General features: G+C 49.5%; 1 protein-coding gene across 1 annotated transcript in view; it reads left to right on the top strand.

Annotated features, from left to right (window-relative positions):
* Window positions 1-1943: 1943 nt before the first annotated feature.
* CELF6 (CUGBP Elav-like family member 6) overlaps window positions 1944-17479 on the top strand; it is a 29821-nt gene continuing 14285 nt past the window's right edge. The window contains exons 1-3 of the mRNA XM_068536962.1: window positions 1944-2205; window positions 5952-6034; window positions 14855-14903. Coding sequence (XP_068393063.1) covers window positions 1944-2205; window positions 5952-6034; window positions 14855-14903 — 394 coding nt within the window. The remainder of the gene's footprint in view (window positions 2206-5951; window positions 6035-14854; window positions 14904-17479) is intronic.

Genomic DNA, 17479 nt, shown 5'->3' with positions numbered 1-17479 from the left:
CTCTCAACAGGTGATAAAACAAGTAGCCATAAAGTCAGCAAAGATACAGAACTCAACAACACCATCAACCAACAGGATCTAATCAGCATTTATAGAACAATCCACCCAGCAACAGCAGAATATACATTCTTTTCAATCACCAGAAAAACCACATTTACCAAGATAGATCGTATTCTGAGGATCACAAAACCTCAACAAATGTAAAAAAAATTGAAATCATACAGAGTATGTTCTCTGACCACAATGGACTCAAACTAGAAATCAGTAACAGAAAGATAACAGGAAAATCTCCGAACACTTGGAAACTAAACAATACACTTATAAATAAAAAGAGGACGTTTCAAAGAAATTTTTAAAAATACATCAAGCTCAGTGAAAATGAGATGTTCTGGCAACCCATTCCATAATCAGGTAATTACAAGGAGTAACTTTTATTAAAAGTCAAAAAAGAATTTTTAAAAATCACAGTTTATTTCTGAATTTGAATATTGTTGTAAGAACATTTTATTGATTCCAGTTGCTACTGCTGCTCTTGAGCAGTTTCTTGGAATAGTCAATGGAATTGACAGGTTAGCAATTTTACTGAAAGAAGGCAAGAAAAAATTAATGAAATAAACATATAATTTATTGTATTACTTCTCTGCCCGAACATCACTGACCCATCAAGAGAATACTCAGACATGAGCAAGAGTAATAAAATTCTATCAGCTCTGATATTTTGCCAACTTTCAGTCATATAAAAACAGCTTTACACATATTTTTCATTTTTATTATGAAGGTGTATTTGTGGAAATAAGAAGTGAACATATTTTATTTAACAAACTGTAACTTGATTTATATCTTTTAAATATTTAGACACACAGTATGTCTGTTTTTCATTTCTTCTCTTGCCCTGGGCCCAGCAGATGTTAGGGGTGGGCCTGGTCCTAACCTCCTTGACCCTCAGACCCTCAGCTTCCTTTTCCGGAAAAGGAGGATAACACTCCTGAGCTCACGAATTCGGATGAACTAGGCACCTGAGCAAATGTGGCTAATATAAGTTCCCTCACTCTCCTGAGGAGGAATTCATGTTCTAGGAGTGTTTTGGAGTTTTTGTTTTTCTTTCTTTAAAATTTTATTTTTATTTTTTGGGGTATGCACGGGAGACGAATGTGTTTATGCACGGGAGTCTCGTGGGTAAGGAAGTGGTTGAAAACACCGAAGGGAGAGTTGTGTGATAGGGCGGGGTGGGATCGGCTCCGAGGAACTGGCTTTGGTAGTGGGAATGGAGAAGAGGAATCCCCATCCGCCCCCGCAGGAAACGCTCCAGTGATTGGAGCTGTGTGTGCTTGTGTGTGCCGGTGTGTGAGGAGGGGGTTAGCTCTGACTCCCGCAGACATCACCACGCATGACGAAGCTACTTCCCCTCACGCGGTCCAAGGCGCACACGCGCGATCCACGGCCACGCCTGCACACACTCGACACACACAGGGTAACCGAGGGTCCGGTTGCCATGGCGAGCAGGAGCTCTAGAGTCCTGCCGCCCCGCCCGCCCCCGGCCGAGCCCGGTCAACTCCATCTCTGATTGGCCGCTGCTTCCTCATTATGCAAATCATTTGCGTAGACCCGGCGGCCAGCTGCCTTACGTCATCAAACACGGGGGCTGGGGCTCGGGGCTCAGCTCCGGGAGAGCTCGGGCGGGAGCCCAGAGAGCGAGGCGCGGGGACCTGAAGCCAGACCCCAGCATCCCGCCGCTTCGGCCCGGGCCTGCCCCGCCCCCTGCCCCGCCCTTTTCCAGCCCGCCCCACCCTTTCTACGCCCCTCCATCCGGACCCCGCCCCCGGTGCAGGGCCCCCGCCCTCGCTGCCCGGGTCCCGCCCCCTCCCCCCCTGGCCCTCGCCACCGGTCCAGGGAGGGGACGGCGGGACAGGCGGGACCGGCGGGAGGGCGGACCGGGCGGGGATATGGCCGCGGCGCCCGGAGGGTCTGCGCCGCCCGCCGGCCCCGGCCCGCGCCTGGGTTTCAGCACCGCGGACAGCGGCGTCGGCATGAGCGGGCTAAACCCGGGTCCTGCCGTGCCCATGAAGGACCACGACGCCATCAAGCTCTTCGTGGGGCAGATCCCGAGGGGCTTGGACGAGCAGGACCTCAAGCCGCTGTTCGAGGAGTTCGGCCGCATCTACGAGCTGACGGTGCTGAAGGACCGGCTCACCGGCCTCCACAAAGGTGCGCGGGGTCAGCCCAGCCCAGCCCAGCCCAGCCCTGCCCAGCCCTGCCCAGCCCTGCCCAGCCCTGCCCAGCCCCATTCCGATTAGAGTGCGGCCCAGCCCAAATCCCAGCCTCAACCCCAGCCCCAACCCTAGCCCTACCTAGAGCCAGTCCAACACCAGTCTAATACGAGCCCACTTCAGCCCAGTCTTCTTCCCAGATCACAGAACACCCAACCCAGAATTTTCTCTCTGACATCCTCCCTGTGATCATCACTCTGGTCCCAACATGTACTCCACTCTAACCTCCAACTCCCTACCCTTCACGTCTCACATCCCAACACTCCTCGCCTTTCAGCTGGACTTCCCTCTATCCCTCCCATCAGACATCTCAAATCCTGGAATTTGGAAACTTATTCCACCTTCTAGGTCTCTGACACCTTCAATCTCCCAAACCCTGGAACCAATCATTCCTGAACCACCATCCCTCCACCCCCATCTGGTACCACCCCACTCAGGCCTAACCACCTTCACACACATTTTGGGCTTGCACCCCTCACTCTGGCCTCCAAGACCAGTCAACCCCCAGAACCTTCTTTTGATTCACACTGCCAACCTAAAATCTCACAGACCCAAACTCTCCCCTTCTTCAGAACGCATGCCTGTCTAAGTCACAAAATGCAATTCCCCTCCCAGGAGGCTCTCAGCACCAAATTCTGCCTTCACGCTTAACAATAGCCCCAATCTCTCCTACTCCCATCCAGAATCCCAACACTGTCTTCCTTTTCTGATTTGAGTCCAGAACTCTGATCTCAGCTGGGAACTCCAGCCACCTCGTGCCCCCTCATCTCAGGTTTCTTCTCAGCTGAACCTACACTTCTTTTACCCTCTAATCTTCCCACTCCTGTGACACATATTTGTCCCTTCCCAATCCTCTTTATGGCCTCCTGCTTTCCCTCCCTCACAGGATGGTCCTGGACCAGAGCCTGTGGACCAGAGCCTCAGGGTGGGTCAGGTTGAAGAGGCAGAAAGGGGTCTTCTCCCTGCCCTTGCTAGAGAGAGACGCACCACGGTCCTGTCCAGCCACACCCCTTTCCTCCTGTAGGGATAGGGAGGAGGCTTGTTTACATGCAGAAAAGTCTGTCCAGGCTGGGCTGGAGTAAGAGAGCCAGAGACACATGTCATACATGGGCAGGGGAAGGAAATTATTTGAGAAGAAACACCTTTTTCTCTCCCCACCTTCACCATGCTGCAGTTTCAGGGTTTGGGGAGTGGGGGAGGGTCCCCAACTATCCTCCATGATCTTTCCAGGAGAGAAGTGGTGGGCCCTGGGTAACAGCTAAATGTACTTTCCTAAGGGCTAAGAGCTGGAATCAGGCTGCCACCTTTTCAACTCAGATGCTTTGGAGAGTTCCTAGGCACACTAACATAGAGGCTCCAGGAAAATGCCCATAGAAGATCCAGGAGCAGCTATGAAGCAGTGCATCTTCCACCCTCCTGGGTGGGGTCATTTTTAGAGGGGCATGAAATGACAAGACCATACCATCCAGATTCCTTCTAACACAGTCCAGCTGCCCAGCTGTACATCCATCCATAGCAATTTATTTTCTTATTTTCTAGACATTTATTTCAGTATGTAAGTCCAAGCTAATCTTTCTGAGCCATCTGTACAGTAAGGGAAGTGTATAGAATACCTTTAATTCTCACTCAAACACCATCAGAGTCTCTGAACTGTTCCCTCATCCTTTCTCTCTTTCTCTCTACACTTAGTTCTAATTCTTCCTGTTGTTTTTCATTCATCTGTCCTTCAAGCCATGCTTCTCTGTCTTTTTATCCCTCCATTCTTCCACTCCCTATCCCAGGTAGTCACACAGGGCTCCTTTAGGCAGCAGCTAGGCCCTCGAGCCTTTCTGAGAGGGCCCCAGCCCTGCCCAGTTCTGACGTCAGCTAATATGGCTTGGTGGCAGTAGATGGAGCAGAGATGTAAGCGGAATCAGGTGTTTGGTGATTTATCCCCAAACCAACCCACAGCTCTTGAAGGCGGTGTTGCCTTGCAAGATCACTGGGGAGGGTCTCCAAGTCACCATGTTCTCCACCTTCTCCCCAGCAACAGTGATGTCCAAAAGCCAGAGTGACTCGTTTTCTTTTTGATGGCTGAGTACCACGGGGGGCAGCCACAGTGCTTTGAAAACAAGCTCAGCCTAGGAGTTTGGAGATTCCAAACCCTATCCTGCCACTTGTATACTCTCTGGGCTTCAGTTTTCCTATTGATATGATAAGAGTTTGTCCCAGGAGTTCTCTGAGGTCACTTTAACCCAATGAATGGCAGATATCCGCCCACCTTAAGAGGGCAACCACATAGGAGACATTGGAGAAAATGTTCCCATTTGCCTTTGAAGTCTGCTGAGGTCTAAGTGGAAAAGTGCACCAAGCTCCTAATGGCTTCCCACATCCACTTTCTCTTCCTTCAGTCTTTCTCCTTCCTACACTCAGAAGGCTGTTTTTGAAAACACAGACCTAATGTCACAACCCTTTAGTGGCTCTCTGCTATTCTTAGGAAAAAGTTCAAAGTCCAGACTGAGGTTATAGATGAGCTGATACCTGCATACCTCACTGGCCACTCTGCCCCTAAATTGCCAACCTCCAACCATACTAGCCTTCCATCCATTTCCCCAACACGCTGAATTCTTCACTCAGTCATCATATGTACTATTCTCTCTGCTTGAAATAATCGCCACACTTTTTGTTACCTCATTAACACCCGTTTGTTATTGAGAATTCAGTGTGTTCTTTGAGACATTCCTCAACCTTGTGGAGTTAGATACATCCCCCTCATGATCCTTTACATGATCCCCCTGAGGGCAGGAAATGTATCTGTCTTGTTGCCACTTTACCTTCAAGCCCTCATAATGTCCCACCATAATAAGTATTCAATAAATCTTTTCTGAATGAGTGAGTGTTCAATGACTTTTGGAAAGGAAGAAATCTTGGCCCTGTGCTTCCTAGCAGGCTACAGGTTCTGAGGCTGGACAAAGAGGGGGTAGGACTGATCCTTTGGCTCAACCCCGACTCCTCTCCCCTGTATCTACTGGTTCTTTTAGAGAAGTCAAATTTGGGGCACAATAACTATTTAAGAGGCCCTATCTTGAAGTCCTGGGAGAGCTGACAGATCAAGTTCCTTGGATAGGATTGGAAGTCCCTAGAAGCTCCTACCTATAGGACACCCTTAAACCAGTCCCATCTTCCAAGCCTCAAAATTATCCCTTCCTCAGACTCAAACTAGGAGGAGGTGTTAGGAAGGAGTTCTGGGGTCCTGGGGTCCCAACCTTTCTCCTCCTCTTCTGTCTCCTTGAGTTGGGAAGGAATTGAGGCTGATTCTGAGAGACTTTGGGAGTATGAATCCAAAAAGGAAAGGGGAGGCTGTGGTTAAAGCTGAAGGCAAAGCTGCTTAGGGAGGTCTAACCCTAACAGGATTTATGGCTGGAGTCGGGAGGGGAGATGTGGGATTGTATTAGCATGTGACTGGGTGTGGGTACACATGTTCCATAGGCAAGAGGCCACGAGCAAATGAGAAGGAGCCAGAGCCTGGGACACAGGCACATGAAGTCCCTGCCTTCAGAGAAGGTGGGAGGCAGAGAAGCCTTCTCAGAAGTAGTGTCCTTGTTTAAGGAGAGTGGCCTTGAGTTTGTCAACTTAATGGGGTCTTTCCAGGAAGAGTATCTGGGGGTTTCAGGAAACCCCCTGAGCCAGCCTCTTCCTCCCCAGGCTGTGCCTTCCTCACCTACTGCGCCCGGGACTCTGCTCTCAAGGCCCAGAGTGCACTGCACGAGCAGAAGACCCTGCCAGGGGTAAGTCCACCAGGGTTGGGGGGGGGGATCACCTCAGGCTGGGGACATGCCCTATGTGCATGCCAAAGCAGCATATAGGGGCTGGGCTGGGACCAGGAACTAGAAGAAGGGTCATCTTTCCAGGAGAGGACTTACCTGTACCCTTAACAGCTACAGGTTATGTGTTATGTTCAGTCTTCTGGTCCAAAGAAATGGGCTCAAGACTCTTGGGCTAAGTGTACCACGCCCATATTTAGGAAAGGCATTACTGTTGTGAGCTATGCTAGAATTTGTCCATGTTGGCTAAAATCATGATTTTAGGTGTCATTTGTCACTGGTGTGAGCATATATGCAGATACATGGAGGAGAGGCTCTGCTGGTCTGGTATCCCACTTCCTCCAGTTCTAGGGTCCTTGATGGCACTTCCCTCTGGTCCTCTTCCTGTAATGTTTTTTGGGGTGTCTTGACTCACCAAGATTGCTTTCCCGCCACACCCCAAACACTTAGCTAAAGTTAAGAGAGACCTGATTCCACAGGCAGCTAGGCTACTGTGTATCAGTGGTACTTGATATGGCCTTGGCTAATGGCTAATCACTGGACAAAAGGGAAAGTGGGACCTACTGTGGAAGGAAGAAAGTGGTGATTGTTAGGAACTAGTGTGGGTTCACCAAGAGCAAGTCATACTACACAGCCTCATTCTTTCTTGTCCAAGGAGTGATATGTCTAGAACAAGAACGCTATGCAAATGTCCTGGGCAGGCCAAACCTGGGACTCATATCCAGTTCCAGGCCTCAGATTTAAGAGGGTCATTAGCCTACCAGAAAGAGACTAGGATGGGATGGGGACATAAAATATATTATGGAATGATAATTTGAAGAATTGGGGATATTTAGCTGGAGAAAATAGGGTTTAGTGGGGGCTGCAATAGGGAGGCATCATAACATAATAATTAAGAATACTAGTTTTTTGAGACTCACAGACTGGACTTGAATCCCAGCTCTGCCATTTTCCACTTCTGTGTCTTCAGATACATTACCAGAAAATTTCCTCATCTATAAGGAGTGGGTTATACTAACACTTAGCTCACTGGGCTATTGTGAGGATGAACTGAGGCTTAGCAAGTGCCTGGCACAGAGTAAGATCTTGATACATATTACTGTTGGGGTGGGTAACCGCTTTCAGATCCTGAAGAGGGATTTGGTTTCCTATGGGTGGCCTCACAGAGCAGGAGCAGGATAGGTGGGGTATAAAGAACAGATGCACTAATTTCAACTCAGTGTAAAGAAGTTATTTCTCTGAATTGGAGCTCTCCAGCAATAAGACAGGCTTTACTTAGAGCTGATCACGCTGTTATTGGGGTGTCAGATCCTAGAACCAATCCTTGTAATTGAAGGAACTTGAGCCTCGCTCTTGAAGACTCAGTGTCAAGTAACACTAACTTATCACCCTCGCCAATCCTCTGTATGCAGGCTCTGGAGTCAGACAGACCTGGGTGTCGATCCAGGCCCTACCACTCACTAACTCTATGACCTTGAGCAAGTCTTTACCTCTCTAAGCCTAAGCTTCCTCATCTGTGAAATTGAACTTGTAGGGTTGTTATAATAATTAAATGAACTAAGTCATGTAAAGTGCTTAACACAGATCTTGGCAGACAATAAGTACTCAATACAGGTTAGCTGGTGGTAGTAGTAGTAGTAGTAGTAGTAGTAGTAGTAACAGCAGCATTACTAGGAGTAATAGTAGAAGTCATTACTCATCCAACCTTGGGAGTAAATGACTTCTGTCACTGGAATTGAGTCAATGATATGAACGGTAACACTCCATGTGGGAAACATCATGATAAAGGTGCAGAGAGAAGAGGAACAGATGGGTGTGAAATGAGGCTGGGAGTGTAGAGGAGGGGCCCCCCATGTGAGCAGGGGCCAGACCAGAGAGAAGATCCACAGAGGGCAGTGGCTGAAGAGGAAACTTTGAACTCCAGGCTGAGGGGTTTGGACTTTATCCTGAAAGCAAATGGAAGGCACTGAAAAAATTAAGATGAACTTTGGGAGAACAAATCCCCTCCTCAGGGACTTCCCCGGTGGTCCAGCGGTTAAGAATCTCTCTTGCAATGCAGGGGATGCCAGTTTAATCCCTGGTCAGGGAACTAAGATCCCACATGCTGCGGGGCAACTAAGCCTGCACGCCACAGCTAGAGAGAAGCCCGTGCGCCAGAACAAAGAGCCTGCACACTGCAATGAAATATCCCGTCTGCCGCAACTAAGACCCGATGCAGCCAATAAATAAATAAATAAATGTTAAAAAAAAAAAATTCCCTCCTCAACCAGCCACAGGGCTCCACAAGAGACGGGGTACCTGGAGTACTCTATGAGGCTGAGGGCACCTGAGATAAGGACAGTGAAGCCCTATACTACTGAGATAATTTCTGGGAGAGAAAAGAGAAATAATAATAACTAACATATATTGATACCAGACAGTGTTCCTAGCACTTTACAGGTTCAAATTCATTTAATCCTCTATGAAGAAGGTATTGTTATTGGCATTCCCGTTTTATAGATGAGGAAACTGAGTCATAGAAAACAAGTGACTTGCCCAAGTTCATGTAGCTACTAATGGGAAGATGTGGGCTTTGAGTGCAAGTAGTCTGGCTCCAGAACTCATTCACTTAACCACTGCACTGTTACCTGAGCCAAGCTGGTGGTAGACAGGGGTCTAAAGTTCTGGAGGGAATGGTGACTGGATACATCTGCCCCCTCTCACCCTTTCATCTACAGGCTTCCAACATGGCCTGACTTCCTCTTGTGCTGCCAGGATTGGCTTTATTCACCCTCCTCAGCTTAACAAAGTGAAAATTAATATTTAATTATTCTCCTAAATGAAAATCAATGGCCCTGTTGGCCAGCCCCAGCAATGGCTGAGCCATCAATCTTTCTTCTGGGCCTGCCAGGGGCAGCAGTAGCTTTAGTCACCTGGCCTCAGGCCCACCAGCATGGAGAGGAGGGTGCCCAGCTCTCTGTAGGCACTGGGTCCTGGGCACACCTGCCATCTGCTGGAGAAGCAGGGACAAGACTTCAACCTGGACTCTGGCTGGAGGCAGGCAGGACTGTCGCTGTGGGACTAGGAAAGGCTGGGTCAAACCTAAAGAGAAAGCCTGAACCGCTAGGAGAAATTTCATGTTATCTGCTGGACTGGGACCTCCCCTCGGCCCCCCTCCACCAGCTCCCTGCTAATTTCTGTCACCTATCAAAGCTTGGCTCCCTACTCAGGACTTCCTTCAAACCTCAGTGGTCTGTCCCATCTTCTACAGCTTCTTCCCCATGAAGCTAGAGCTACTTCTTTCAGCCTCACTTTAGGCTTCAGAATCCACCAGAAGAAAGTGAGGCCCAACCTCAGCCCCGCCTTCTGGGATTCAGAAGGTTCCCTCCTGGCCCCGCACTTGTCTCTCTCCATGCTCATGCTCTCCTTTCCCCTGGGCATCCATCCCTTCAAACACCATGAAGGAGACAGACATAACTGAGTACATTTGCTTTTGCAGGTTGTGCCCTGCACAAAACAGCTTGAGTGGAAAAGGCAAACAGGGGCTGAAATCCAGCCATGCTCTATTGACCAAGCCATGCACATTATCACAAGACTGTGTCAGCCCAGAGGAAGGGGGACATTTTTCCTAATTTGCCCACAGGGTTGCCTCTTTGTAACTCACACAAAGGCACTGTATGTGCTAGCAACTGCCCAGTGCATGAGCTGGCGCCTTTGCCCTCAAGGAGCTTCCAGCCCAGAAATAACCTGTTGCACCTCAGTGGGGTTTAACCTCTGGGCACGTAGAAGAAGCATCAGGGGTGGAGAAGGAGGAGCTGCTTCACAGAGGAGATGCTGTCTGAGCTGAATCATGATCATACTTCATCATGTTTGAAGGCCTAGAAACCTAAAAGACAAAAGTGTCTTCTGGAATTCTGGGGACAGTCAGGGAAAGTGCCCAGCAAAGATGTCTAAGGCTCCAAGTGAATGGAGAGTATCATGCATGTTGGGTAGCACGGGAGGCAGGACTAACAGGTTTTGGCTCCCAGTCTTAGGATCTTGGGCTTTACTTGGCGGCTTGCAATGGGGAACTGTGGGTAGATTTTGATCAGGGAAGAGTGAGGGACTGGTACTGAAAGATCACTTTGGCTACAGTGTGAAGGCTGGGGTGGAGAGGACACAATGCTGGAGGCAGATGACCCTCTGGTAACACTTGCTGAGGGCATGTGAGTGACGATACTGGCCTGGAGCTGGGGTTAGGGTAGGAACGGAGAGGAGAGGATGGACTTGAGAACTATTTAGGAAATCCATATAGATTCTAGAACGAATGGGACTTGGCAGTGGGTTGAATTAGAGGAAGGGGGTGAGGTAGAACAAAGTACTGAAAATGGTGGTTTCCTTTCTATCTGCTCCACTCTTTCTTGCACCCATGACACCTCTCTTAGACCCATCAGTAGTCCCTTCTTTGGGGAGGCTCCAATAAGCATTCTTCCCATGGTGAGGGGAAAGGGCTGAGGGCATGAGTGCTGAGTGGAGGGAAGAGTTGTGATCAGGACAGAAGAGTGTGAAGAGGGCAATGTGGAGCCCAAAGGCAGGAATTTTTGGCAAGTCAAGCAGGGAGAAAGGGTAAGGTCTTGCCTTCCCTGCTGCTTACAGGGGCAGAAGGACTAGGACCCTGTGCGTGTCTGTCCTGCCTCTGACCTTCTCCACTCCACCACTTGGAGTAGGTTGTCCTCTCCTCTTTCTGACATACTCTCCCTTGATTTCCCCTCCAGGGCTGGGCCCTGAAGCAGAAATGTGCCTGGACTCGGGAAGGTCTCAGGGGAATAGGTGCTCAGCCAAGGGCAACAACTCCCGTGAGGTCCCATGACAAGTTCTTGGCCAAGGAGGCAATGCCCTCTTTTCTTCAAAGGGGAACAGTGATTACTTGACTCCGCTTCCACATCCCTCCCCTGGCTGTGGCAGGAACGAGGCAGGGTAGGGTTGCCCAGGTAGCTCATGTGGGCAGCTCTTTTTCTCCTTTAGCCACAAAGAACATACCTAAAAACCGGGTGTCCTCCCTAACCACTTCCCAGTGGAGACTGAAGGCCCAGAGCCTGGGGAGCATTACTCTTCCCAACTCTGTCATCACCATCTTGGGCTCCTCCCCTGAGGACTTCCCCTGCACCTCCTAGCTCCCAAACTACCAACTTCCCCAACACCTAAGCCATAAGCCTGAGAGTCAGCCAAAATTCCCTCCTCTCCCTCAGTCCCCACATCCAATAGAACTTTAGTCCAGTTGATTCTTCCTGAACATCTCCTGAATCTGTCCATTTCCTTCTGCCCTAGTCCAGGTCACCCTCACCCCTTACCTGTATCACTGATCCTCCTGCCTCTAATCTTTCCCTTTCCAATCCTTTCTCTGCATAATGACAGCTCATGGGATCCTTCATAAGACAGATCCCTCCCCTACTTAATATCCTTCCCTGGATCCCTATTGCCTTTGAAATACAACAAAGTCAAAGTTCCTTGTCATGGTTTTCACAACCTGCCCTGATCTGGCCCCTGCCTACCCTTCAATTTCATATCCTTCCACTTAAAACTCACACGAACAAATACAAACAAACAAAAAATTTATTACATATGGTGCACCTACTAAGATCTTGCCTTTGTCATTTTCGCCACACCCCTTCAAGGTGGGATCCTGAGTCCCCTTTTACTAATGTGGATACTGAGGCTCAGAGACCTTAAGGAAGTTGTCAGTGATGGAGCCAGGATTTAAACCCACGTCTATCTGACTTGGCAGCAATATGTACTACCCTAGCTCCCTCGGTGTCAGGTGCCCACCAGAAAACCCTTGCTCCTTCAGACTTGCACCTCCCTCTCCGTACCTCAGCCACCTGGAGTGTTCAGCCTCCAGCCCTACCTCTCCCACGATCTCCACATGGCCCAAATGACCCCGGTGCTGCAAGACCCAGCTCAAACCCTGCCTCCCCCATGAAACTTTCCCTGAGCCAGCCTCTCCAGCTGGAGTCAGCCTCTCCCACAGCACTTTACCTTGCACGCCTCCCAAGGTCCTGGTCCCTCTGTGCCTCCTTATTTGTGTTCATGTCTTAAGAACGGAGCTGAGTGACACAATGCAAAAATCATGGACTTCAGTGTCAGGCAGACCTGGAGGCAAATCCCAGCTCAACCGCTTACTCACCATGTGATCTTGGACAAGTGATTTAACCCCCCTCAGCCTCAGCTTTCTCATCTATACTATGGGAACAATGGCACTATCTTGCAGAGTGGTTGGAAGGAATTTAGAGACAATGTATGTAAAGTGCCCCAGGAAGGGCCTGGCACATCATGGGCTCTCTGGAAATGGTGGCATTATCTTCCCCTCTATACGCCTTTGAGGACAGGGTCCTAGGGTCATCACTGTCTCCCCTGAAGGGCCCAGCCCAGGGCTCTTCACAGAGTTCTGGACATACTGGCAACATGCCCGAGTGGTGGAAAGTCTAGGTGCCCAGCCTCCGAGACCTGGACTCTGCTAGGTCCACGTGGGACATGTATGTACCACCTAATGCCCACTCTCCATCAAACAGTGGTGGAGAGGGGGAGGGGGAAAAGGGACATCCTCCAGGGCACCGATGAGCTCCATCTCCCCAGAAACCCAGCCGGGGAGGCAGCTGCCATGGAAACCACTGCTGTTACATGTGCTCGTCACTCTAGGCTCCAGCGAGAAATTCTTAGGATCTATCTAAGAACTAATAAAATAAGGATGGTCTTGCTCACCCTCACTGCCCCCTACCCCAGGCTTCTACCCTTCTGCCACACTCCTCCCTACCTTTCCTGCACCCCCCTTTCCTGAACCCTTATCCCCTCATTTCCTTCCCATCTCCCCCAGTATTTCTCTCTTTCCTTGCCCCTGTGTAGGTCTGTCTTACTCTCTCATCATTTCTGTCTTCCTATGTCTCTTCATCTCTCCCTGTGTCTCTGCTCTCCATGTCTCTGTCTCTTGGTCTCTCCTCCACAGTCACAGGTGGCCATGCCCAGGGACGGGTCCTGTCCTCCTGGTCCCTGGTCCAGGCCAGTCCAGACCTGTCCAGCTCGCCCTGATCTCCTTGGATTGATCTGTCACCCCTCTAGACTGCAGCCCGAGTCCTGTCGGTGTCTCGGTCCTCACCCACAGCCTGGTACACTGCAGGTGCTCCACCACCAGCGGGTGGGTGTGTAAGAGCGCATAAGAACCTGAGCCCTGGGTGGGAGGGGTTCAGGCTTGCGCTGGTTCAGGCTTGGCCTGTTTTCCTTTCCTTTCCTTTTTTTTTTTTTAAGCCCTCCCCACTCCCCCTCCCCCAAATTTGATCCAAAGGAAATTGCTCAACTGTGACTGCCAGGGCGTTACTATGGTTACTAGGTAGCACTTGTGGCTATGGTAACAGGAAGCTGCCTGTTGTCTCGGCAACGAGCACACTGGTAGGGGATGGAGTGGCCCCTGATTGGTGCAGAAGCATTACATTTCCTGAGGGGAGGGGGTCAGATCATCACCTTCTCAGGCCAGATGGCCACCAGTACCCCTTCCTCCATGAACAGGAAGGCTGCTGTTCTTTCCTTCCGGCACTCAGCTGTCTGCCCCCCAACAATAATTCCTCACATCCTATGCACCCAGCTCTTGGCTGTTTACAAAGACCTTTTGCGTCCCCATTATGTCACGTGATCCCCACAACACCCATGAGAGGAAGGTGAGATGGGGATTCAATCATGAATTCTCTCAGGGTGGTTGGGGGATGGGAGTGGGTGGGGTATATATCGAAATCACCTAGGAGCGTTTACAAATTATACAATCCCGCAACTTAAGAGTCTGATATGGTTCCCAGGTGATTCTTATCTACCCCTGATCAGGGAACCCCTGAATTAGAAGGTGAAATTGGTTGGTGGGGGAGGGTATGGAGGGAGGAGTCAAGCTGCTTTCCAGGTTTATAGCCTGGATGACTGGAAGGATCAGGTTTGGGCAAAAAGATGAGCTCTGGCTTGGGTGTGTTGAGTGGAAGGTGCCAGTGGACTTTCTAGGCGGGGTGTCCGGCAAGAAGCTGGGCACATGGGTCTGAAGCTCAGGAGGGAGGTACAGGCTGGAGACGCAGGGCTCTGAGTCATCACTGTGGGGACAGGAGCTGAGGCTGTGGGTGTGGATGAGATTAGCCAGGAAGAAAGGGAAGAGTGGGATGAGTAGGGCCAAGGAGGGTGCCCTGGAGAACTCCAGCATCCTCAGGGGAAGGGGTCCCAGGGAGGGGACTGAGAGGGTGAGGGTAGAAACTATGGTGACCTAGAAGCTTGGGGAAGGTTTTTCTCATTTGACAAGTTGAATCAGAGAGGATGGCTTACTCGAAGTCATACAACCATTAAATGGCAGAGTTGGGGGTAGATAGCCCTAAATCTGATTCCCAGATTGTTTAATCTAAGTGACACAGAGAAGTATATTCTCAGTTTTAGACACAGAACACAAATCTGCCCTCCTACCCAATTCCTCGCACCCAAAGCCTTTAAGGAAGTCCAGGAGCCAGAGGGACAGGCCGCACATGGTCCCTACACAGAGCCAAGGCAGGAGAATCTCTTTGACCTCCACAGTCCCTCCTCTGCTTGCCCCTGAACTTCCTATCGCCTAATCCTTCAGGCTTCAGCACCTTCTAAATTCCTGCCTTTAAGGGAGGAATCTTGGAGAAAATCTATAATCCCTGTGTGAGAGTGGTGGGGTGTAGAGTTCAAAGGGGTGAGGGATTAGATCCTGAGGAGTCCAGGGGTGGAGAAGCCGGGGCAGGGCCAGGCAGTCACGCTGACTGGGTGTGTTGGTCCGATGTCTTTCAGATGAATCGTCCCATCCAAGTGAAGCCGGCTGCCAGTGAGGGCCGAGGAGGTAACTTGCCTGCCTGCCTGCCGAATCGCAGGGTATCATCCATGTCGGGGATGGTGGGCCCACTTCTGGAGTCAGGCCTACCTAGGGTTTATTACTAGAGCCTCCCTGGGTAAGGGGGGCAAGTAGGGAGGGACCAGATTACTTAGCACCAGACAGCTCAGCCATCCCAGGTCAGACTGAGGAGGGATGGGGTCCCAGCATCCCCAGACCCAGAAGAGGCAGGAAATAGAGGCTGGACATAGAGGAAGGGAGTTCTTGCCACCTTGCCCCTGGAGAGAGTTCATTCCTGTTTTAACAGGTGGAACTTCCAGGTTTGTTTGAAGAACCAGGTTAGAGTTATTTTCCTTTTCCAGATCTTCTGATTACAGAGAACTCAGTCCAGTCTGGGTTGGAGCCACTCATTCCTTCATTTCAGTTGCCTTGGGAAAAAGATGAGGCTGGTAAGACAGATTTTGTAGGCCATATTAAGGAACTGAACTCTATGCTGAGGACCATGGAAAGTCTTCAAAAGTTTTTTTTTAGCTGCACTGTTTCCTAGTGCAGAAAGACTAATGCTCCTTAAGAACAGGAGGGCTTGAGAGCCTGTGCTTTTTTTTTTTAATCTTTATTAGAGTATAATTGCTTTACAATGTTGTATTGGTTTCTGCTGTACAACAAAGTGAATCAGCTATATGTATACATATATCCCCATATCCCTTCCCTCTTGCGTCTCCCTCCCACCCTCCCTGTCCCACCCCTCTAGGTCGTCACAAAGCACAGAGCTAATCTCCCTGTGCTATGTGGCTGCTTCCCACTAGCTATCTATTTTACGTTTGGTAGTGTATATATGTCCATGCCACTCTCTCACTTTGTCCCAGCTTATCCTTCCCCCACCCTGTGTCCTCAAGTCCGTTCTCTACGTCTGCATCTTTATTCCTGCCCTGCCACTAGGTTCATCAGTACAATTTTTTTAGATTCCATATATATGCGTTCGCATACAGTATTTGTTTTTCTCTTTCTGACTTACTTCACTCTGTATGACAGACTCTAGGTCCATCTGAGCCTGTGCTTTTTGACAACCAGCCGAGTTCTGGCCGGCTTCCATGCTGGAAAAGCAATACTAGCTTCTGGTGTCAGTTCTTGGTGTCTTTCTTGCCCTTGGGTGTTAAATCATTCCAAGAAATCTGCCTGGAGCCCTCCCTGACATTTGCTGACTCTCTCTTAAATAAGACTCTCTCCCCACCTTAGGGAGGTGAGCCATGGCTTTTTATTAGGTAAAAGAAGCTGCCCAAGATCAGGGAGAGAATGGAACCCAACTGACAGACATTTATTGACTCCTAATAATTCTGCACATCCTCTCAGACTTCAGGCTCAGTGTCCACACCTACAAGGGACTCTAGTAGCTTCATAGTTCCATTGTGGAGTTCTTTCCTCCAAGAAGTCCATTCTTCCTCCTTTTAGATTTTCTGATCTTTGGTCTTTGATTCTCCACTTCTGGTCAAGATGTTATCATCCCACTTTGTCTTGAGGAGATATTTCCAAGCTTCCTCCCTCTTCTCCAAACACACATCCTCCTTTTCCATCTCATTCTTTCCAGACTGGTTTTTGAGAAGTTCCAGGCTGCATACCAAACCTCTGGTTCACTTGTCCCAAGAATTTCTGCCTCTTGGGAAATTGTTAGGCATCAGGGCCAATTTTGGCCATCTTCTCAGCCCTGCCCACAAACACTAGACAGCTGAGAGGTCACCTGAGAGTACTTGAGTGAGCTAAGAAGCAGACAGGTTGGGCTGTAGTTTGTTCAACCATCCAACGCATATCTTTTGAGTAACTTACTCCACACTAGGAATGCAAGGCAGACCTGGCACCTGGCCTCATGGAGCTCTGGAGCTATAAGGGGATATAAACAGTAAAACAAAGCTATCATCCAGTGTGATCAATGCTTTCCAAGTCCTGGGGGATTGAAAAGCATTGGGGAGAACATGGGGCACCTTAGTCTGGGAGGTCAAGGTGGGCTCCCAGAGGTGGTAATATTTAAGCTGAGATCTCAAGGATGAACAAGAGGTCGTCAAATAGAAAAAGGAGAAGCAAGGGAGCAAGTATTTCAGGCAGAGGGAAGAGCAGGTACAGAGCTCAGAAGAACATAGTGCAACTTGGTGTCTGGTTCAGGAACTAAATCCAGGATGCTGGGGCCACACTCGCTGCTTGGAGTCCAACACCCCTTGCCAGGGTGAGGGCCACTGCCCAAAGGAGGCCTCCACGCCGATTATGCTTCTGCTTAGCCTAGTCCAGATGTCTTGGTCATCTGGGCTCCCAGCAGTGGCATCAGCATGAGTTTTATCATTTGCTTCCCCGTTTTTGTACAAGTTTTTCAGGTGTAATATCATTGACACATTCTGTACATATGGCATTTCACCTCTACACCTGTTCAGATTCCGAGCAGCTCAAGAGAGCAGGAAAAGAAAATCTAGCTGAAAAGAGGTCTGCCTGGCAGTAGAATTCATAATTTTAGTAGTTATGTATAACATAGCTATTTCTTGACAAGTGACGGCTTTTTTTTTTTTTTCTCTTAACATCTTTATTGGAGTATAATTGCTTTA

The sequence above is a fragment of the Eschrichtius robustus genome, chromosome 1 (genome assembly GCF_028021215.1).
Source record: "Eschrichtius robustus isolate mEscRob2 chromosome 1, mEscRob2.pri, whole genome shotgun sequence".
NCBI classification, from domain to species: Eukaryota; Metazoa; Chordata; class Mammalia; order Artiodactyla; family Eschrichtiidae; genus Eschrichtius; species Eschrichtius robustus.
This window is presented reverse-complemented; position numbering and strand designations above follow the sequence as displayed.